General features: G+C 33.0%; 3 protein-coding genes across 3 annotated transcripts; all 3 read right to left on the reverse strand.

Moving 5' to 3' along the window:
• Positions 1-1,855: 1,855 nt before the first annotated feature.
• On the reverse strand, positions 1,856-4,493 carry LOC115999685 (ferritin-2, chloroplastic-like). Its single transcript, XM_031239550.1, has 8 exons — positions 4,096-4,493; positions 3,872-3,955; positions 3,705-3,765; positions 3,488-3,575; positions 2,802-2,863; positions 2,511-2,576; positions 2,358-2,421; positions 1,856-2,243 (listed from the first exon to the last, which is right to left on the reverse strand). Exons 1-8 carry the CDS (start codon positions 4,398-4,400, stop codon positions 2,191-2,193), a joined length of 783 nt encoding a protein of 260 aa, XP_031095410.1. The 5' UTR covers positions 4,401-4,493; the 3' UTR covers positions 1,856-2,190.
• A 5,085-nt stretch (positions 4,494-9,578) lies between these two features.
• Positions 9,579-10,700, reverse strand: LOC115999686 (abscisic acid receptor PYL4). The gene has a single exon (XM_031239551.1). The coding sequence runs from the start codon at positions 10,537-10,539 to the stop codon at positions 9,808-9,810; it is 732 nt and encodes a 243-aa protein (XP_031095411.1). The 5' UTR covers positions 10,540-10,700; the 3' UTR covers positions 9,579-9,807.
• Positions 10,701-17,736: 7,036 nt separating this feature from the next.
• LOC115999274 (dehydration-responsive element-binding protein 2C) lies at positions 17,737-20,755 on the reverse strand. Its single transcript, XM_031239130.1, has 2 exons — positions 20,565-20,755; positions 17,737-19,259 (listed from the first exon to the last, which is right to left on the reverse strand). The coding sequence occupies exons 1-2, from the start codon at positions 20,585-20,587 to the stop codon at positions 18,074-18,076; spliced, it is 1,209 nt and encodes a 402-aa protein (XP_031094990.1). The 5' UTR covers positions 20,588-20,755; the 3' UTR covers positions 17,737-18,073.
• Positions 20,756-22,602: the final 1,847 nt, after the last annotated feature.

Here is a 22,602-nt window from a genome sequence, read left to right on the forward strand (position 1 = left end):
GTAAATTTAAATGTCGCATTTTTTTTTGCATAAAATGTTTCAATTAGGCATCGAACTTTACCTGAAAAATCAATTAGGCCCTCAAACTTTTTAAAGTTGCAATTATATATATAAACATGTTAATTTTGTTTATCAAGGCATAATTATCTATTAGTGACCTGTAATACAAAGGAAATGTAAATGTCACCTTGAATGCATAAAATGTGTCAAATAGGCCACCGAAATTTATATGAAAAATCAATTAGGCCCTGGAACTTTTTAAAGTTGAAATTAGTTACAAAAACATGTCAATTTAGTTTACCATGACATAATTACATGTTAGTGACCTGTAATACCAGGTAAATGTAGGTGTCACTTTTTTTTTTTTGCATAAAATGTGTCAAATAGGCCATCGAACTTTATTTAAAAAATCAATTTGGCCCTCAAACTTTTTAAAGTTGCAATTAGGTATATAAACATGTCAATTTAGTTTATCAAAGCATAATAACTTGTTAGTGACCTGTAATATCAGGTAAAATTAAATGTCACTTTTTTGCATAAAATGTGTCATATAGGCATTAGCATTACAAACGCTGAACCCAATATACAAGCCCAATTGCCCCATATCGGATTAGTAATGTGCGGTAGTCAAACTAATTTAGTCGGATAATTAATTTAGTAATTACAATGTTTTAAATTAGAGACTATATTAACTCTTTATGTTTTAAAAGATTGAGAAAGTATAGATTAACATATACTATAATGTAATATTATGAGTAGTATTCAAAAATAATAATAATAATAATAATAATAATAATAATAAAAGACTCTTCGTGGGAGTTGTATATGCTTTGTAAATTTCTAAGTTGGACTCTCCATGAGAGGCTACCAAGTTCCAAGTTACATTTTTCAAGAGAGTTGTCTATTGATAGACTTTTTGTGAGACTTGATTACTGTTACAAAATAAGTTTTATTCATAGCACACTCTCAAATAATGATTACAAATTTTCGATACAAACTTTCTTGAAAATCGAAAGATTTAGTAATGTCAAGTAAACCACCTCGAGTTTATGACTCTGTTTGGCAGAGCTTATTTAGGAGCTTATAGCTCATTTTAAGCTACTAATAAGCTATAAGCTCTGTTTGGTAATGTTCTCAAAATAAGCTAGTAGCTTAAAATAAGAGCTTATTTTGAAACGCTACTTGGGGTAGCTTTTCAAAATAAGCTAGTAGTTTTTTAACTTTTTTCCATCTTTATCCTTATTATTTTAAATAAATGACATCCTTTACCCCTCTCAATTAAAACTCTTTTGACATTTTTTTCATTATGTTTGGTTGTAATTTCAGTTTGATATTTATGTTTGAACATTAATTTTTGTATGAATTAATCTTATGAATTATAAATTTTTTTTTTTACTTTATATATTTTCAAATATATGTTCTTACTTTATATTTTATTTAAATATATTGATTTCATTATTTTATATTTTAATATATAAACAAACCTATTTAAATTTAGAATTATTTAAATTGTATGAAAATGTCCTTTTTAGTCTTTTTACATTTATTAGCTTATCAAAAAGCTAATTTTACCAAACACTTTTAAGCATAACAGCTAGCTTAACAGCTCTTCAGATTTCAGCTTCGAGCTTATAGCTTTTCAGTTTTCAGCTACCTTTTCGTGGCAAACATAGCCTATATGTGCGGGTTGATCTAAATTACTTCCATATATGGGATTGTGGTCTAATCTTGCACCATATATGGAGTCGTGCCAAATCAACCACTGTTCAAATGGAAATTGAGGCACTGCCATTTTTATTACCGTAATGGAAAGTTTATTCTATTATTAAATAAGATATATTATTGCAAGAAAGGGTTTGATCAAAGGTAATTTCACTAATTTGTAGTTTGTTGACATGGCGACATTAAGTGGAGGAAAAAAAAAAGAAGAAGAAGAAGAAAAGCTTGATTGGTACTTTTCCAAATTGAGCTACACCTCAAAGAGTCGAAGCAAGCTAGACAAGAAGCTAACTCACTCAAAACATGATAGAAACTCAAAACTAATTGACTAGACTAGTCTCCCTAATAAGCATTTTTCACAAGTTTCTGAAACTAAAACATCCAATATCTCTAATACCATCATGGGGAGCAAATTATCATTCTCCGGGAGGAACAAGCAATTCAGAAAGTCAAATAGTTAAGTTTCTCCTATCAGGCAGCTACTGCTTCCCCGTGGAGGAGCATCTGGTCAAAGTGCCACACGCCTAAGAGCACAAACAGATAGAGATGGTAAGAGGACGGATTAAGCAAACTTCTCAAATCACACCATGAATACATATTTATTTGAAAGGGACGTGTAATAGAAGCAGAGAACATACCATGTCCTTTGCCCACTCTTCTCAACTGGGCCACATACTCAGATATCTTCCTGATTGATTCCACCTAACAGGACAAGTAGCAAACAATCTTCAATCAGTAAGAGTTAATGTGTACTTAGGGACATCTGCATAGTGTATGACAAAAGCGCAAACCTGCTCCTGTAGGAACTCGCTTTCAACAAAGTCAGCCAAATGAACATCATTATTTCGATCAGCCACCTGTAAGTGTAGAGATGAGGTATATCAACCCAAGGCACATAAAGTAATATGTATAGCCAATCTTGTACTTAAGATTCTCTGCGAAATGAAACAGATTTTCTAGAAGTTGGAACTTCATGATGAGTTTAGAAACCAATTTCAGCTATAGCCCATAATTGAATTTATTACTATACTGAAAAACAAAAAACAGAGTTAACTGAACACAAAAAGTAGAGCATTTCTTACAGCATGCAAATTTAGAAGCTTCTCATTAGTCAACTTCTCCAAGGAAAGTGCAAGCTCCATGGCTGTCAAACAAATTCACATACAATATGTCAAGTTAATCTGTCTCTAGGTGAGAATAAAGCTCAAAATCTATGCAAGCAAATTCATTTGTTGAATTGGAAGCATGTCTATGTGTTGTGAATTAGAACTGTGAACCATAATCCGTAACAGGAAATGTAGTTCTAAGAGGCCTACATTCAAACCAACATCTTTACACATACTTTGCACATAAGTTGAATTATAACATATTCGGTTGCAAAAACACCTATAAATCATTAACAGCATAAATGTAATGTAAAAAATGTGAAGAAAACACCTATAAATCAATAACAGCATAAATGTAATGTAAAAAATGTGAATTAAGTACATATGAACTATATCCTTACAGAAGTCCATAGAAAATTGACCCATAGGGCAATGCATCTACACTATTACATGGAATTGACAACTCCAGAAAACAGGTTCGATTTCCACAAAGTACAAGCTAAATATGGTCCCAAAGTTGTCAGTTTTTGGTTAGAGAAATTTGAATGTATCCACTGACATCAAAATTAGGGAACCACACATTTACAAGATAACATAAAAGCTATGGCATATGACTGCAAAATTCAAAAGGATAAGGTAAAATGTCAAGAAACAAATCTTACCATACAATGCATCTCCCTTCTCAGCATCATCAAACTCAGAGAGAGGCATCACAATACACTGCAGCTTCACTTTTCCACCTCTTTTGTTCTAATGCAGGTAAACGATGCAACTTAGCACTACTTACGCCCACTTAATTACAAAGAATAATGCCAAAAGAAAAATAAGAAAATGGATGAATAATTTTTTTAAATGTCTAAGGGACATTTGTTCAAACACCTGATATTCCATCAGTTTCTCAGCATGGTCTCTTTCCTCTTCGCTAGATTCCTTGAAAAACCTTTATGAAGATGAAAACAAGCCAAGATTATATAGTATTAAATAGGTATCAAAAAAGGAATACACGTTTAACTGTTTAAGTGTGAGAGATTTGAGAGATTTTTTACTTGGCAAGACCCTTGAGAGCGACGTTGTCCCTATCGAAATAAGCATACATCGCATGGTAAACATACGAAACATTGTACTCAACGCTGCAATCGCATCAAAGAGAGTCAGTAGACAAGCCAGTAGCAACAAACGCAAATCTATAACAATTTCCTAAAAAGCAAACGAGATATCCAATTTTCCTGAAGAAAAACGCATTCAAAGCAAAAATTTCGAGAAGACTCACTTGATCTGTTCGTTGATGGCAGCTTCACAGTCGTCGACGAACTTCTGGCGGCAAAGAGAAGTCTGAGGGCCACTCGGCACCATACTGAGCTCCTTCTTCACTTCCTCAAACGGCTCGAAAATAACGCCGGTCAACGGCTTGTTGTTCGAGCCCTTGGAAGCACAAACCACGAGCGCATTTCCATTCCCGGCCTTGGCCGGAAGACCTTTCAGCGACGAAGCAGAGGAAAACAGGGGACTCAGATTATCCCCATGGGAATTCAACAGAGGAAAAGCCGTAGCTGCTTTGAGAAGCATGGCTTGCATATCGACGGATGTGTGTATGTATCGGCGGAGAGAGAATTGAGAGAGTGAGAGAGAGAGAGAGAGAGAATGGTATCAGTGCGGAGAAATGGGGAGTGGGCGGAAGATAATATGAGATATAGGAATGGAGTTCGGAAGTATGGCCACCGTTAGATCAGTGGCCACGTGGATGACCTCGATTAATTATCGGGACGGAGCGCGTGCCATACCCGTGGCGCACGAAAGATGGCATTTGTGGAAGGAATCCCGGATGAAAATCTGGACCTGTACCCGTCTGTACAAAAAGTTGGAATCCGAAAATGGATTTTTTTTCTCTCACTTTTACGCCTGATTTACGGAAAATATTTAAAAAGAAATGAAATTGAAATTTTATGGAAAATAGTTATTATGAAGATAATTTCATTATTTGATTGGTAAAAAAAAATTACTCGAAATACTAATTCTATTGTTTAGCTGGTTTTAAAATTGTACGGAATAACGAGTATAAAGACATATATGACTCTACAAAATAAGAAAATTAATACTTCGTAATAATTAAGAAATAACACAAGTGGTAAAATAGTTTATCTACACCACTTTTTCTTCCAATCTCCCATGAAAAATAATTAGTCAAACACTCTAACCCAGCTAATACTATCAATTAGTCAAACTTTCTAACCCAATCAGCTAAGAGTTATTTACCAAATATCTCTTAGTTAAATTAGTGAGATAATTGATATTAATAAATACATTATCCCGAGTATACACCATCTCACTCTCATGTGCTTTGCCCTTCCGAGCTCTACACATGTTTGGAATGTTATACTACACTGAAGTACTTGTACAATTATTCCACTATGATTGTCTCTTTCACAATTTTTTACTTAATCACTTCTTCACTCTCGAAACACTAACACCTTGGAATAAGCCCAATTATTGAACAATACACTTCTTGATGAAATAGTTATATAAAAATCTTATGATATTAATTTAATCATATTAAATTCTGCAGATTTTTTAAAATTTTGTGAATGCAAACTAAGTGGTCCAAGTTGCTAAAAGCACATGCACAAATTGTGGTTGATTTAAATGGCATATTTACTTACATTCTCAATTTGATTGAAACCACAAACTTTTCATGATATCATTTTCATTTGTGTTGATTTTTTGGGGGGAATTAATTTGTTTCCATGTTTCTTGAATGACCAAATTGGGAGTGAACTTTGAGAATCTTCAATTATTTGTGATTGTCTCTATTCATCTTTTTTTTTAATGCTCATACCAATAAAAGATTATGTGTAATGGATTATTATGAAATATTATTGATAAAAAATTAAACTTGCAGTCTCTAACTAACCCCACCCTTGAAATGATGGGTTTGCAAAGTGACATGGATAAACAAGTGGAAAAATTCTTACTTCGTAATTTTTAAATATTTTGTGTGCTTAGATGTATAGCAATTCGACAATGATAACTGGACGCATATTAAATGACGAATCATAAGTTTAAAAAATAAATTAAATTAAATTAAATTATCATATAGAAATTCAATGGACATAGCATATCAGATATAGTGAATTTAGGAAAGCCAAATTTATACATTAGGTATATCTTCACTAATTACATTATATTTTTATCCGCTTTTAATGGTTGTGAATTGAATTGTGATGAATTTAGCTAATCTATAAATTGAAGTTAGTACACACAACTTATGCATTTGGAGGTTTGCTATACTCACTCGATTGCTCTTTTCCATAGTGAATTATTCTCATTCTTAATCTAGTAGATTTAGATAGTTAGTAAGTTGATTACTAATGCAACTTGCAATGTTGGAGGTGCGACTTTTATAAATGGTGTCTCATGTTAAAGGGTAACAATGGATGAATGAAGTATCCAGGAGCGATTTACTATCATGTGTAGTTTGTTAGTTATTACTAGCTAGCTAGAAGCGAAATTAACCCAATACACATTCTCATCGTGTAATAATTAGTTTAATTAAACGCCACTTTTGTTCATCTTCATTAAACAAGGATTTCTCACTATTTCTTTAGGCGATATTCAAAAAAATTGTTTTATATTGAAATATTTTATATACTATTTGACAATAATTGAAATCTAACCTAATCAAAACTCAAAAGTAATTATCAAATATTGAATATTGGGTATATTAAACAAATTGTTAATTGTGAGATATTTTCATTAAAATATATAATGATTAAAAGCACCAAACATAGATTAACATGTAGCATAAAAGTGGATATTTTATTATAATAATATTATTATTAACCAACCAGGTGGATTGTGAAACACAACTCATTAAGCTTTGATTAGTAAAGATGAGGGGCCCTTGCTTAGCTTGATAGATACTTAGAAAGACTCCTTTTTATTTATTTACATTTTTTTTGTTTATACTATTTGTTGCCTGAGCAACCAAATATATATCCTTCAATTAAAGTAGAAAAAAAAAAAGAAGAAAAAAAACCAATAAAAATCATTTTCAAACAATTGTAAAAAGTAACTTTGATTTACAAAATGATAACGTACACATGATTACTACCGAGGATGTGCATTAAATATATCTCATTCATATGTAATAGTCCATTTATACTAATTAAGAAAATTTTGTTTGATATGCTTGATTAAGATAATATTAACAAAAATTAAAATTTAATGTTCTAGTACGTGAATTATGTTCTAGTCACTCTATTATATATGTGGGACACATTTATAAATTAACTGATAAGTATGGCTTTGTCGTTTGGCAAGCAGATATTTAGCAGTAATAATTAGTATAAAATTAATAGACCAACCAACTTTGTTATAAAGTGAAATCAGATTTCTCATTGACTTTAATTTATCAGTAGGCCAGGTCTTATCCATACCAATGTAGCATTGATTGTGATTTGGCCTTATATCCTTGTCCAAAGTGAATCTTACAAATAGGGGTGTGTGTACAACATTATTGTATATATAAAAGAAGGATCATATATCTTCAGTAATAAGTGTGGATATCATTTAGCTAGGTTGATTAATGACTGGAAAGTAAAGAAAAAATGAAGAAAAATGTTATGATATTTTAGAAATTATTAAACTTTATTGGGAAACACTTGATAGTCTATATGCGGATAACTAATAATACATACACTTGAGTGTACAATTATAGATCATAAGTGTACTATTAGTAATTTGCAAATGTGCAACAAAAGATCGGACTAATTACGAAAATGTACTGTATTTGCGAAAATAAAATTAATTCACACTTTTTACAAGGGATGGGAGTTCAAATGAGATCATGATATTATTGTAAAGTTTGAAGACTAATCAAAGCCGCACATCATGATTTATCAATGGTTACAAATTTTAATAAACAAAATACGTGGTTAATATTACAAAATTGACTTCTCCCATTTTATCTTTATCTTTCAACACCCTCAACCGTTGATCGATCTATTTATCATCACTTTTTACTTATGAATTTGTTCTTAAGTGAATCTCTCTCTCTCTCTCTCTCACACACACACACATATATATATATATATAGCTTGGTTTTAACTAATATGGCCCAATACAAACCTATTGGGATGTATGTGTGAATCATCAACACAACTTGGGCTAAGCTAGTAGTCTTCCAAAATATAATGCAGATTAATTATCAACCCAACCCATACATGGGCCTTTTAAATCTTGGTCAGTCGGTCCAAATATGTGAGGAAGTCAAATTTAAATTACGTGCATGCATGACTTTCTCGTGATGGGTATAGCCAAATTAAACCTAATTTACACCCCCACCCTCCCTTCACCCCCTCGCCCCACCCCCACCCCCCACCCAAAAAAAGAAAGAAAAAAAGTCACAGAATTAGATACTAAAGGAAAAATTGAAAACCTACAAGTAGTACTGAAAGCATGTGTAAACACGAGGAAATTAAGAGTTAAAAGCCCCTTTGCTCCCCCCAACTTGCACCTCAACTTGCCATGAAATTCACCTGCCCATCGAATATACAAACTCATATAGAATAATAATGCCATTGAAAATGAAAGCCCCCACACCCAAAAGGAAACAAAAAACAACTCCAACTTGCTCTTTTTTTTTCTTTTTTTTTTTTAACGATTCGCATCCATAACTCAAGAGTACGTATTGGAAAAATCAAAATATCGTATAAAAATTCATAAATCATAGAAAATAGGTAAATTATACTAAAAATACCATGTACGACGTATGACATCAAGTATTATTACTATTGTAAGATTAATTCAGATTCAGCTTCAATTGTCACATAGTTCAACTTTTATTTGACAAAATTTTGACCCAGAACTACTTAACGTGCGCGCACACATATAAGTTGATTCCCAGACCTTGCAGAGCTTTATATATATAGTGCGCATTCTAGCTTGAATTTTACTATAATTTAGATCCCTTTAATTTGACAAACAATATGAGTGATGCTACCTTCTTTTCTTAACATGGCAATGCTTAATTGGCTCATTTTTATTTTTTATTTGAGTAGTAAGTGAATTATATTTTTAAAATTTATGATATAATTTTATTATCATGTATGTCAAGGAATAAATATTAGAAGTTAAGTTTATAAATAAAAATAACAAATTTTTTTGGACAAACTCGCCCATTTGGCTTCAATTTGGAACCGACACGTTCAACTTGTACAAATGTACATATATATTATAATCATAAAAGGGTAATATTTTTTTACTACAATACATTAATATTGGACGAATGCGTGAACACCGATGTAATGGTGTCGGTTACGAAGTTATGATCATTACACACATTACCATCATAATTTAATTTTTTTTTATTATATTGAACCGTACTGATTAATTATGGACAATTTATATTGATTTTGTCTTCTTGTGATATTTTATCATCTAGGATTATTGAGAGTTTTTTTTTACTTAAGAGCACAACTAAATCAAAATATTGTACGGTAGAATATGGCATATTCAATTAAATTTTGATTATAAAGCAATAAAATTTATGTAATATGATGTATTATATGAGTGCAACTTCAACCAAGTTGATAATGTTATTAGTTTGGTAACTAATATTGATTTACCTCCTTGTAACCTTCTTAGTTTGAGCCGATCAATTATGAGTAACCTATACTATTTTATCATTTGTCAACTAGAGTCACAATATGAGGTATACACTGTGCCCACCATTGAATAGTGACTACAATATGATTCTTTGTAACAAAAAAATAATAATAAAGACATTAATATTAATTTACATCTAGCGATTTACAACACTAATTGTACCTCAGTTCTTGCAGTTGAAGATCTAGTACAGATGCTAATAACAAAGGAATTTAGAACAAAAAGTGTGCGGATCATCGTCAAGATAAAAAATGGAAACGGAAAAGTAGTTAAAATGAAACCATGTTTACATTGTTCATATGATTAATTTACTTATGAATTAATTACAAGAAGATTTGACGATGTTTTGATTATTCTTGCCGGAGCTTTCCGCGATTTGCGCTAACGACTGGAGATTGCACCGCACGATGGTGTCAACGAAGACGCACGTCTCTTCCTTAGTATTCCCCGGCGGGACGTCGACGACGAAGGATTCCACGACGACCGTCTTGTGGTGTTCGGAATCTGCGGCGGCGCGGTGGTGGAGAGTGGTGACGGAGCGGTAGTTGCGGAGGCGGTGGTCGCCGCCGACGACGCTGAAGCCGAACACGTGTCGCTCGTCGTCGAGGATATCGAGGCGCTCGGTGCTGGAGACGGCCGGGACGCCGGACACCACGCGCACCTCGCGGAGCGTGCCCACGCTGCTGCCGTCGCCCACGATGACGTGGCAGCTCTTCAGGAAATGCTTGTAGGCCTGCGGGTTGTCGAAGCGGCGGACCAGGGCCCACACGGCGTCCAGCGGGGCGGACACCTCCTGCACCACCGCGGAGCAGCACTGGTTGGGCCCCACCGCGTGGACGTGGTACTGCAGCAAGCTGTCTGGGACCACCACCGTCCACGTCGGCAACGGCGGCTGCTTCTGTATCCTCACCGCCGTCGTCGCCGCCGCGACAGCGGCGGAGAGGTGGTGGTGCGAATCGGATATATGGCAGTGAACTGTAGTAGGCATTTGCTTGCACTTTGAGATACGAGAGAATAGAATTGAATATATGGCGATTACATATAAACTCATACAAAATATATAGAGAGAGAGAAAGGGAGAGAGATAATTAGGAATATTATTAACGATTGTCTAGTTGATATTTCTTCGGACTTTTTGAGAATAAAAACCTCAAAAAAACACAGTAGAGAGAGAGAGATGGAGAGGTTAGCGCAAAAGCTCACGCCGGGAGACTGCAAGTTGATGATCAAGTTGCAAAAAACTTATTTGGACAGTATGTGAATGACATTTNCGACAGCGGCGGAGAGGTGGTGGTGCGAATCGGATATATGGCAGTGAACTGTAGTAGGCATTTGCTTGCACTTTGAGATACGAGAGAATAGAATTGAATATATGGCGATTACATATAAACTCATACAAAATATATAGAGAGAGAGAAAGGGAGAGAGATAATTAGGAATATTATTAACGATTGTCTAGTTGATATTTCTTCGGACTTTTTGAGAATAAAAACCTCAAAAAAACACAGTAGAGAGAGAGAGATGGAGAGGTTAGCGCAAAAGCTCACGCCGGGAGACTGCAAGTTGATGATCAAGTTGCAAAAAACTTATTTGGACAGTATGTGAATGACATTTGCCCCTAGTTTTTCATTATAATTACGTGATCGATATCACCTTAATTTGTCACTTTTTACTACAACATACGGTGCTACGTTATCCGAGGTTTTCCTTTGCCTGTTCGAATAACTAATCAAGGGCCCCGTTAGTTGGTACCATTTTTATTTTGAATTTTGAAAAGGAAAATGTTGTTTTTTCCTCATGATTCGTCACTTCTTGATGAATCTTTCAGTTATAAATTGACTGATTTCCATCACTAAATAAAAAAAAATATAGTAACTTAATGAGATAATATTATGTCAAGAGCTACTTGGGGTGTGGTTGAATGGAAGGGACTCATCCATCCTTAACTAAAGGTTTAGGGTTCAATTATTGACATTAGGTATGGAGCAACTTCAAACATTCAGGAGCCTTAGTTATTATGTTCGACGGTAAAAATCTTAGGCGTATAGAGTTTTTAAAGGACGGTCAAGCTAAGTCTAATTATTTTAAGCGGAATACTCGTTATAATGAGTAGGGTGAATGATTTCAAGGATTCACTTATAATATGTGCGTTGAGAAATGTTAAAGGACGGTCAAGTTTGATTATTTTAAGCGGAATACTCATTATAACGAATAGGCCGGATGAATGATTTCAAGGATTCACTTATAACGTGGGCGTTGGGAAATGTTAAAGGACGGTCAAGTCTGATTATTTTAAGTGAAATACTCATTATAACGAGTAGGCCGGATGAATGATTTCAAGGATTCACTTATAACGTGGGCGTTGGGAAATGTTAAAGGACGATCAAGTCTGATTATTTTAAGCGGAATACTCATTATAACGAGTAGGCTGGATGAATGATTTCAAGGATTCACTTATAACGTGGGCGTTGGGAAATGTTAAAGGACGATCAAGTCTGATTATTTTAAGCGGAATACTCATTATAACACGATCAAGTCTGATTATTTTAAGCGGAATACTCATTATAACGAGTAGGCTGGATGAATGATTTCAAGGATTCACTTATAACGTGGGCGTTGGGAAATGTTAAAGGACGATCAAGTCTGATTATTTTAAGCGGAATACTCATTATAACGAGTAGGCTGGATGAATGATTTCAAGGATTCACTTATAACGTGGGCGTTGGGGAATGTTAAAGGACGGTCAAGTCTGATTATTTTAAGCGGAATACTCATTATAACGAGTAGGCTGGATGAATGATTTCAGGGATTCACTTATAACGTGGGGTTTGCTTTTAATTTAACATTCCAATTTTGAAATATTCGTCGTGAATATAATTAGCGTTGTGTTAGGAATATAATCCGATTTAATTTCAAAAGAGTAGAGTTAGCTAGAAAATGATTATTTAGATGATATACTTTCATCACCACATCACACAAGGAGTGCTAATCACCATCAATTGTAAAGGCACTCAAGATATCTTAGATTGGGTCTGGATCTATTCCGTCAAGCATATTTAACAAGAAACAAATTTTTGTGTAAATTGAATGGCTACTAATCACAATCATAATTGACACGAACTCTGCACGTACAAGACATCATATTCGGTTGATATGAGTTTGTCTAAATTTTTTTTAGTGTTTTTACTTTCAATTCCTGGGTGTATATATAAAATTATACCTATAATCAAAGGAGAAGATAAGTTTGTATGTTACTCTAGTTATATATAAAAGACCAAAATAAAATTTAAAAATGACTATCACGTACCCATATGTTAAGCATATTATTATATAAATAATAAATATATACTCAAATTATCCGTTTAACTTTTTAATTGGCAAGAAATACATCATTCATTTGGTAAAAGAAATCAATTCGTAACTATTGAGTATATATTAATGTATAAAATGTAAGTAAGCTTTTCAAATTGTAAGGAATTGGGTATCATTGTTTGATGCAAGTTGATGCATGTAAAATCATTGCATGCACTAGACCAATGGACTTTATACTTGATATAAGAAAAGTAATTGATACCATCAGGACATTCATCCTTCCAAAAGCTAGCCAATTAGTCATTATTTTGAAAAGGTAAATGCTAGGAATTAATTAAAACCAAAATTAAAAATATAATTAAAAGTATATACTCCGTATATAGGAATGTTCATGTGAGAGCTAACTTTCAAGTAAAAAGTGAAGACCGGTATGTTCTATCCATTTAGTTAGATGAACAATAGATAGAAGGTTGTTTATTAAAAGAAAGAGAGAGAGAGAAAAAAAAAGGTATAGTAGTGTCAATTTTAATTTATAAATATTGTAAACTTAAAATAAGTGTGGTACGGTAAAATTGACTCTTTAAAAAAAAACAAAAAAAAAACAAAAACATTAAACCATTGATGAATGAGCGGTTGATATCTGTAATTACTTCTTATGAGCGGTTTTCATTTGAAACTTAATGGGTAGTTGAGATCAATTGTCGCTCCTTGTAGGAGGATGTCGCTCTCAGTTGAACATCTCAACTGTTGATCGACCTAAATAGATAGAAAAGATTAATCGTCACTTTTTACTTAAGGAGCTGAGTCTGTTCTCACCGGAAACTCTCCTCAACTTGAAATATTATATACAAATTAATTATTTGATTATGTTAGACAGGATGCTTGCTAGTAGGAATATTTTGGTACAAAACCAAGAATTACACTTTAATTAAAAGCATATGAATGGCATGTCACACTTGTCATTAAATTTACTGCTCATATACAGTAGTACCTTCAACTTGGTAATTTATCTTTCTTTTGCTACTAGTTTTTGTCCATCAACTTTTTCATAGACTTTCTAAGTACTCCATGTTTTATTATTATTATTTTTGGTTAAGTTTGGATTATATTAAAAAAAATTATAAGTTGGCTTTCAAAAAAAATGATAAAGTGTTATTTCAAATTGATGTTTAAAAATATTTAAATATAATATTGATTAAAAAATGGGATAATACAAATTAAAATACTATGGAGTGTAATACAATTGCTATGAATTATATTGTAATTGAATCATCATATGATGCTGGTCCAAATAGTATTAGAGCATGAGATTGACAACCTAATTATATAATTTTGAATAATTCCCCATCACTAGCGTCTCGATCTATTACACAATTATCTTGAAGTCTTATGGATAAGATAAATCGCAAAATGTATACTATATAGAGTAAGTAATCGTATATGTGACCGTACAAGGGACCCGTCATCTATAGGCTCGCTCTTATGCCTAGGGGCATTGGCGTCCTAACTACTATTGCATGTATGCATGAATGAGAACGGAGTTGATTGTAAGTAGAGAAACAACAGGATGTTTCAAAAAAGAAAAAAGTTATTGAATAGTAACCAATCTTAACCGAACCATGTGTAATTTAAAACTTCTTTTTAGTTAACACAATTTGTATTTTGTAATCTAAATTTATGTAATTTGCATTAAAGTTTTATTTCATCAACTCCATTTAGTTTTTTTCCCTAATATTTCATTCTCATACAACTCTATTTTGTCCCTAAGTTATCATTGATGATACACTTTTCAAATCACACAGTTGTGTGGACCAGGTCAGTTTCCCTCATCATATCCCCAAAAGCAAATGGATCAGAAATCACACAAAGCAATACATTAGTGATCAACAATAATGAACGGTCCATAAATTATGAAAATGAATAAGAATTGGGGGCTCGCAGAAATGGAAACTTTATATTTAATGTTCAAATTGCGTATACTAACAAGTCTTTTCAACGTTTTCGTTTCTATTTGAAGTGAAAGTTGGCTTTTCTCCAACCACAAGCCCTACTTGCAATTTCCTTTTGCCATTTGAGCAAATAAAACCATCAATTTTTTCTTATAATTAAATCCGATCTATAGCAAAAATAAGTACAAATGGAAATAAATTATATTTGTAGCAAGTTTATCTGATAAGCTTTGGCCTTTGTTCAATGCACATTTCATTCAACGGCCATCACACATTATTGCACAATTTTGGACTTCAAAATGGAAAAGAATTGAATAATGCAACTTGGTTAGATTGGTTGAGACGTTTAAATAAAATTAGTAATACATAATCTATACATGTATTGCAAATTTAAGACTTAAGAGCACTGTTTTTTGTTTTTTTTTTCTGAGTATTAAATGTCTTGCGAAAAAATCTTTGATTTACGAGAAAGTTCACAACTACTATTTGAATGTATGTTTTGTATAAAACTCGTTTTGTAACCCTATCGGAAAAGGATCACAATGGTGTTTTTATAAAACTCGTTTTGTAACCCTATCGGAAAAGGAGCACAATGAGATAAACTAGTCTAGATATATTGTCCATAGTTGGTATGCTCAAATAGAGAAGGCTAATAAAAACTTTCAAAGAGAGTGAGTCGAATTTGAGTTGACATATATAATGTAGTATCTATTCATCATAGCTACTTTCTCAACCTATTAAAGCACAAAGAGTCAACAATCGTCTCCACTGAGGCGAGAACCACTCTCTTCCATATGGGAGTGCAACCAGGTGCCACTAGACCAACAGGTCTTGGCCACTAATGTAGTTAATAAGTGATATATTTTATTGTTTTTGAGAAGTACCTAGAGTTTCAAAAAAGAGATGTACCTACAAATTATACAACTCAGCTTTGTAACACATTGAATACTTGTACTATTTTAGTGTAAATTTGGGTTTTCAAAAGGCAATTTAAAAAGTACTCCGTAACATTTTATATCTCCACTTATTTAGACTATTTGTTTTGTTATTACAATTAGTCACTTTCATCAAGTTGAATTTTAATCCATTTTAAAAAATAAGTTAAAAACGGACTAGAAATGGGTCAATAACTTTGTTATATGGGGCAATAAAAAGTAAATCTCCTATTAAAATCATCATATCACATACTATATACACACACATACAATAAGTTATTGAACTTTAATTAACTTGTATAAGTGGTTAACATGAGTTGACAGGAAATAGCAAATCGAGTGGTTTTTCATTTTATCTTTGTTCTTGTCTTGACATAATGATCTCGTATCTCGATATATATCTTAACATTTTGGTGAATTTTATATTTGACTTTTATTTATCAAATACAACTGAACATACAACATTTTAACCTAACATATAGAAAACGCATTAAAAACAAAAATAAAAACATAAAAGGGAAAGTTGTTGTGTATCATGTGTATGTGAGTTCAAATTGGGATCCTTTTTTTGACAATTTGCCAAATCTTTCTCCTGTTTTCGTTCTTTAGGTTTTTTTGGGTCATCAATTTGTATATCAACTTGACAATTGGGCTTTAATTTGCAACTTGATTTTGGTTTCAAAGCAGTCTTGAGTTGACAGAGAGATCATTAATATTCCAGAATTTGTTCTAGAACTTTGCAATATATATAGAGCTGGTAATTAATATAAGGTTGTTGCAAATCTGTGTGTTATATCTCAATTTTATTTTAATTTACTAATTTCCTAATTATTTAATTTGCATGTTGTATTAATTAGATTTATACATTATCGTAACCAATTCAAGTTGCATGAACACAACAATTTGCCAAATTGTAAGGTGCACCAACAATAACCAAAATAGATAATGATCAGATGAACCCTTACTTTATTTAGAAAAATGGAATTAAGTTTTAGTTATTAAACTCCAAAAAAAATCAATTAAATTATCAAATTTAAAGAGAAGAAGCACTGCCATGACATGGCATGAATATATATACATACATATATACACACAGTCACACACATACCACACACTCCATGGAGGCTTGGACATCGAATATGAACAACAAAGGATTAATTCTTCATTATGATCACGGACAAAGAACCATCACTTAAGATTTGCTTTCAACGATAAAGTAAATGCTCAATTCCTATACGAATATTGGGGGTTTACGTTTAGATTAAACTCCTTGTGTGTGAATATAAATTTACTCGATTTACCTCATCATAGACAAATTCATAAGGTTGAAGATATAATTTGGCAAAAACGAAGAATCTTGAATTATCAAACAAAAGAAAAAGAAAAAGGAAAGATCTTATCGTGCAATTATTATACCATGGACCATGATTTACTTTACATTGTAAATTTTAATTCAAAAATTATGTCTCAACAATTAACATATTATTTACTTGTAAATACATTGAAAGTACATAATTTATTAACTATAGACATAATATGTTCAATAGTTATATCATAGACCCATCACAATTTACATGAAAAATTCAAATTGTGAACATTCATTATGTAAATTATGTATTTTGGACTCAGCTCCACATAATAATTTCGCTTAATATGTTAAGTGCATCTTATGTGTCCACAATTAATCTATTATATACTTTTAATTTATTTAAAAACACATAATTGATTTATTAATCACAATCACATAATATAGTAACTACAACTACATACACATATGGAATGTGGACCAAAGGTCCATAATATAGTTTGCCCTCATGGTGGCCTTGAAGGACTTGGATCAGAATCACTAGTCGGGCCTGAGTTCGGTTATAATCTTATTTACAAAATACGTTTGGGCTTGGATTAGACATACTCAACTGAGTGATTAGAAGAAAAAAAAAAAAAAAAAAAAAAACTCCGTAACAGCCACTGCTCCTCTACAAAAACTGAGGGCACATTATACTAAACTCGAGCACACAGACAAAAGCGGATATCATCTTGAATTTTAGATCATTGCAGGAAAAAAAATAAAAAATTAACCGATGTTAGATTAGTGCTATCGCACTTATGTACATAAAGAATGTGTTTTCAGTGCCATACTCTACACACCACAGCCACCATCTAAACAGCTAAATTCTCCAAACCAAAAACTTGCAGAGAATCAGCTAGATATGCTGTTAAAAGTATTCAAAAGAAAAACTACAGCCAGTAAAATCTTATAATTTTCATGTCTTATTAACCCAAGTCTGGCAGACTCGGAGAGACTTGAACACTATAAGCAAAACTAGTCCCTATCTGTTTCTGCTATTCTAGCTTCCCTCTATTATGTCACAACCAAGATCTTGTGGCTTCAAATCCCCCCCAATTGGGAATCCAGCTCGAGAAAACTCAAGTCGTCCAAGCTGAAGTTGAGATCTTCTTGCCTCCCTGGTTTCAGAAAGTCGAGACCATTATCTTCTTGCCTCCCTGGTTTCAGAAAGTCGAGACCATTATTGGCTCCTGCAGAAGCGTACTGCTCCATCGGCTGTAGATTTCCCAGTGCTCTAGCGTCTGGTTTAAGCAACTGAGATGACAAATTTGGAGATTGGCTATAACTATAGGCTGCTTGCCCTCCTTGTCCAATGTTTGCAAAACTACCTGGAGCATTTGGGGCAGTTGTATCTAGAGCACCTAATAGCTCTTCCACATCAAACATTTCATCCCATGAAAAGTTATCCAGAAAATCTTGTGCTGCGTCTACTTGATGATTAATACTAGCTGCTTCTTGTTTTGCTCTGTCTGGAGCCGTTTGTTTTATATTAGAGTCGAGAAGCTCTCTCTTCGGTTCTTGCTTCATTGAACTCACTGGTGTGCCAGTGTCTTGGAAAGGTGGTCTCGTCCCATCAATTCCTGATTCAATCCTGCCATCTTCATGTTTTATCTTGTATGCACCATGCTCATTCTCAACCTTTGTTTTATTAGCGGGATATATGTTAGAAAGGCTAGAAGCTGTAGTAGACTCGGATGCTGATGTAGTAGGCGGTGAAGTAGATTCTGCAGAAGAGGAGTCTCCTGATGAGGTAGAATTTGGAAGCATTGGGGAGCATGATTCTTTTGATGAGGTATGGTTTGGAAGATTGAGACGTGCGCAAGGGCCATACATCGCTCTTGCAGCTTCATCGTAGGCTAGGGCAGCTTCAATAGCAGAGCCAAAAGTACCCAACCAAAGCCTGCTACCCCTATTTGGCTCTCGAATTTCAGCAACCCATTTACCCCATGTTCGCTGTCGAACACCTCTATAGTTACAGTGCCCATTCTCCGGGCCTCCTTTTCCCTTCATACACCCTTTCTTTGATCCCTTCGCTGGAACTTTACGTGCTGGCTTGCCCATACCATCCACAGAATCAAGCCTCTCATTATACTCTTTCCATTTTGCAAGTGTTTCTGCTACATCTTTAGTCCCATTCCTTCTACTCCTCGATTTCCTCTTTCTGGAATAATCCACCGGTAGAGAAGGCATGTTAGGAGTTTGTTGAATTACTGCCATTTCCTGATCTCTGCAAAGAAAGAACAACAAGGTTAGATATTTCCAAAGCGTGGATCAATTGCCAACAACGATCAAATTCCAAGAAGTTGCGTCCATTGACAATGCCAAATAAACATTACGTGTGAAACTCGACTAGAACAGGAGATAAAATCATCACCATAGTTATCAGCAGAACAATAATACTCATTCAATTCTAAATTTACCTTGCCAATAGGTGTAAATGCAAATATGTATTAGTTTGCTACTCTATATTGTTTGGAAGTAAACAAATGCTGTTTCTATTCTTGGTTGGAAAGATGTTTTTATGGAATAAAAGAAACAGAGAAGGCATAATTCTTCAGGACCAAGCAAAGAAAATTGCCATTTTTTAAATGCAGTTTCCAGGAATATCAGCTCCCCAGCATACAAAAGTTGAAATTGATAAGTTAAAACCTAATGTACCTCAGCCGCAATTTTCAATTAAATAATCCAAGACCCATAGTTTTCTTAGCCACCAAGAAATCAAGCAAGTGGACGATCCATTATGAATTCCGTATATTTTACGTCTCTACCCGTATTAATTAAAGAAGTACGAAATACAAAAAAAAAAAATTAGAAAAAATGTCGAATAAACTCTTGAATTTATTATTTTTTGCAATTAAGTCATTGAACATAAAAATGTACAATTGAACAATTGAGCCTAAGAAATTTTTGAAATCTATAACTAACTCTAAGTACATAAGAAATAAGACATATGATCAAATTTCACTGAAAAATTAGAAAAATAGTTCAATTGCATATATTTTTCTCATTTGATGGTTTGATAGCTCACTTTTAAAGTTCAATAACTCCATTATACAAAACTAATAAGTGATTTATTGAACACTTCCCAAAAATTTCAAACCCAAAAAGGAAAAAATCTCTGAGTAACCTAATCCAGAATATCTATGACCTCCGTATTTCATAACCACAAGCTAAGGATGAACTCAGTTCAATTCCGAATCATACACTAATAGTTAGCTGCAAATTTGCAATTTAAATACTCGTCAGTATTAACTCAGCACTGTAAATACAGATTAAAACACTTCCCCAGTTCCCCGTATAGAAAACAGACCATAATCATGAAATAAAACTGCAAAGCCCTAAATTACTAAGTTCCAAGACAGCAACAGATCAAACAGAGAATACAAAATTACTAGAAAAAATACGGACCATAAAATCGCAAAATGAAGCACACAGTTGCATCTAGAAACTGATTAGAACACAAGCCGCAGATTATACCCCAAAAAGAAAAATTTTCAATGCAGAACCAGAAATAGATAACAAATTAGCTTACCTCCCAGTATTCTCAAGAGACATACGCCAAGAATCGATTCCTCCAGTAACCAAGACTCCACAAAATCCTAGTGATCCTCTCTCTTTCACGATTACGTTTGCTGCGAGCTTTAGCGTTTCCAGAAATGCGTTAGAACGATTGCAGAATTTGTTTCGAGCTTTTTTTCTCTTTTTTTTTTTTTTTTTTGGTGTCTGAGAATTCAGAAAGTTTTATTATCAGAAGAGCTGCTGGGGTATTTATAGCGTTCTCTAGATATTTCTAAGCTTGATATTTTTTTTATTTTAATGATTTTGTGGTGGTGACGTGGCTTGTCCAAGGCCAATACGTGGCGATTTCCCTACCGCAAGATCTGTGGCACGTGTCGCTCGAAGCTTCGTGAACCACACGGTTCTCCTTGAACGGACTGTTTGCTTTTTCTCCACTCTCCAGAGACTTCCAATTTTGACCTTAAAATTTGGCATAAATTGCGAATATGCCACAGTGCAAGTGGTTCTTCGAGATTACTCTGGGGTCATTATTGGAAACTCAGCGCCCCCACCCCCAACTGGAAAGCCAACTGCTAACGGTCTGAAGCCAGCAAAAGACAACCAGCCCACAACTTTAGCAAGTTGATATGTCCACCATTGTCTAGCTACAATTTTGAGAGTAATCTGGAAATATTCAAGAAGTTAATTATATACAATCATGTCGATTATTATAAATTTTGATTACAAATTTAATATATTTAACTAAATTATTGAACTTAAGATTAATCTAATCAAAATTTGTAGATTGTTCACGATGAATTATTGAGTTAGATTAATGAGCGCGAAAAAATAAAGTAAACAAAGGGAAGAGTTTCAATCACCCGAGGCGACACCGGGGCAACTTCTGAACGATTGAAGAACTTTAATGTAATTTGTATTTATTTAATTTAAACTTTTTGTAAAAATCAATAACATGTTTTTATACATGATGAACGAATTTAGTAGCTATTTCCAAGTCAATGTATCATCTATACTTGTGTAATATTTCAACTAAGGGAGCATAATGGCCTTGAAATATGAAATTATGACCATTATAACATATTGTTTTGCAATTAGTGAAAATAGTTGTTATTTTCAAGCCAATACCAACTATGCACGTGTAATATTTCAACTGAGGGATCATAATGGTCTTGGAGTATGAAATCTATACCGTTATACCATATTGCTTTATAATTAACAATAAATATTGGTTATTTCTAAGTCAATAACATATATAGAGGTGTACCATTATAACAAATTATTTTATAATTAGCAAAAGAACTATTAAATTTATTTTACATTGATCTCACTTTAGGAGAAAAATCAAAATCTGAGTGCCTCCAAACATATTTCAAAAAGTTCATAACGATTCTTAATGTTTCTTTTTGAATGAATGTTTATCTTTCTTAGACTTCAAGACTTTCATAATCTCATTTTTTTTTTTCATAAATAAGGTCAAATTCCTATATTAACAATTAGGAATAATATTGCATTCCAAGTTACTCCTCCCCATTTCTTCTTGGTTTAAAACCTTTGCTCCTTCGTTCCTCCTAGAGAATCTAACTCGAATTTTCTCTTGAGCATGACCAGATTGTCAATTTTATCATATTATATGCCCGGATCAGAGTAAAAATAAGGATCCTTAATATATGAAGTTAATATATGTGTGTGTATTCCATTGTTTAGTTCAAAAGACTGTACGTGTCTAATTAAAAGATAACTTTTAATTTTTATCAACATATAATTTCTTAAAACACTTATTTAAATAAATAAACATATTGGATTAATCTTGGAGTAGTGTTCATTCAAGCTTTGCACCACAATATAAAGTCTACTTATAAATTAATTTAATGTTCTCTAATATATATATATATATATATATATATATATATATATATATGGATTTAATATTAACAATATTTTTTTTGCAACTATATTAACAATAACTTTAATGTTGTTGGTTCACATATTTGTTCATGTAAAAAAGTTTTTTTTTTTTTTACTTTTAACTAAAAAAAAAAAAAAAAAAAAAA

This window comes from Ipomoea triloba, chromosome 12, assembly GCF_003576645.1.
Source record: "Ipomoea triloba cultivar NCNSP0323 chromosome 12, ASM357664v1".
In the NCBI taxonomy this organism is placed as follows: domain Eukaryota; kingdom Viridiplantae; phylum Streptophyta; class Magnoliopsida; order Solanales; family Convolvulaceae; genus Ipomoea; species Ipomoea triloba.

What these genes read in the sequence shown, in the direction of transcription:
- LOC115999685 (XM_031239550.1), bottom strand. Translation starts at nt 4,400, where the DNA reads ATGCAAGCCATGCTTCTCAAAGCAGCTACGGCTTTTCCTCTGTTGAAT. An exon ending in AGCTTCTAAATTTGCATGCT is followed by an intron (nt 2,577 to 2,801) that starts GTAAGAAATGCT and finishes CTACACTTACAG; the next exon opens with GTGGCTGATCGAAATAATGA. An exon ending in GCGAGTTCCTACAGGAGCAG is followed by an intron (nt 2,422 to 2,510) that starts GTTTGCGCTTTT and finishes TTGTCCTGTTAG; the next exon opens with GTGGAATCAATCAGGAAGAT.
- LOC115999686 (XM_031239551.1), bottom strand. Translation starts at nt 10,539, where the DNA reads ATGAGTTTATATGTAATCGCCATATATTCAATTCTATTCTCTCGTATC.
- LOC115999274 (XM_031239130.1), bottom strand. Translation starts at nt 20,587, where the DNA reads ATGTCTCTTGAGAATACTGGGAG. An exon ending in TCTCTTGAGAATACTGGGAG is followed by an intron (nt 19,260 to 20,564) that starts GTAAGCTAATTT and finishes CTTTCTTTGCAG; the next exon opens with AGATCAGGAAATGGCAGTAA.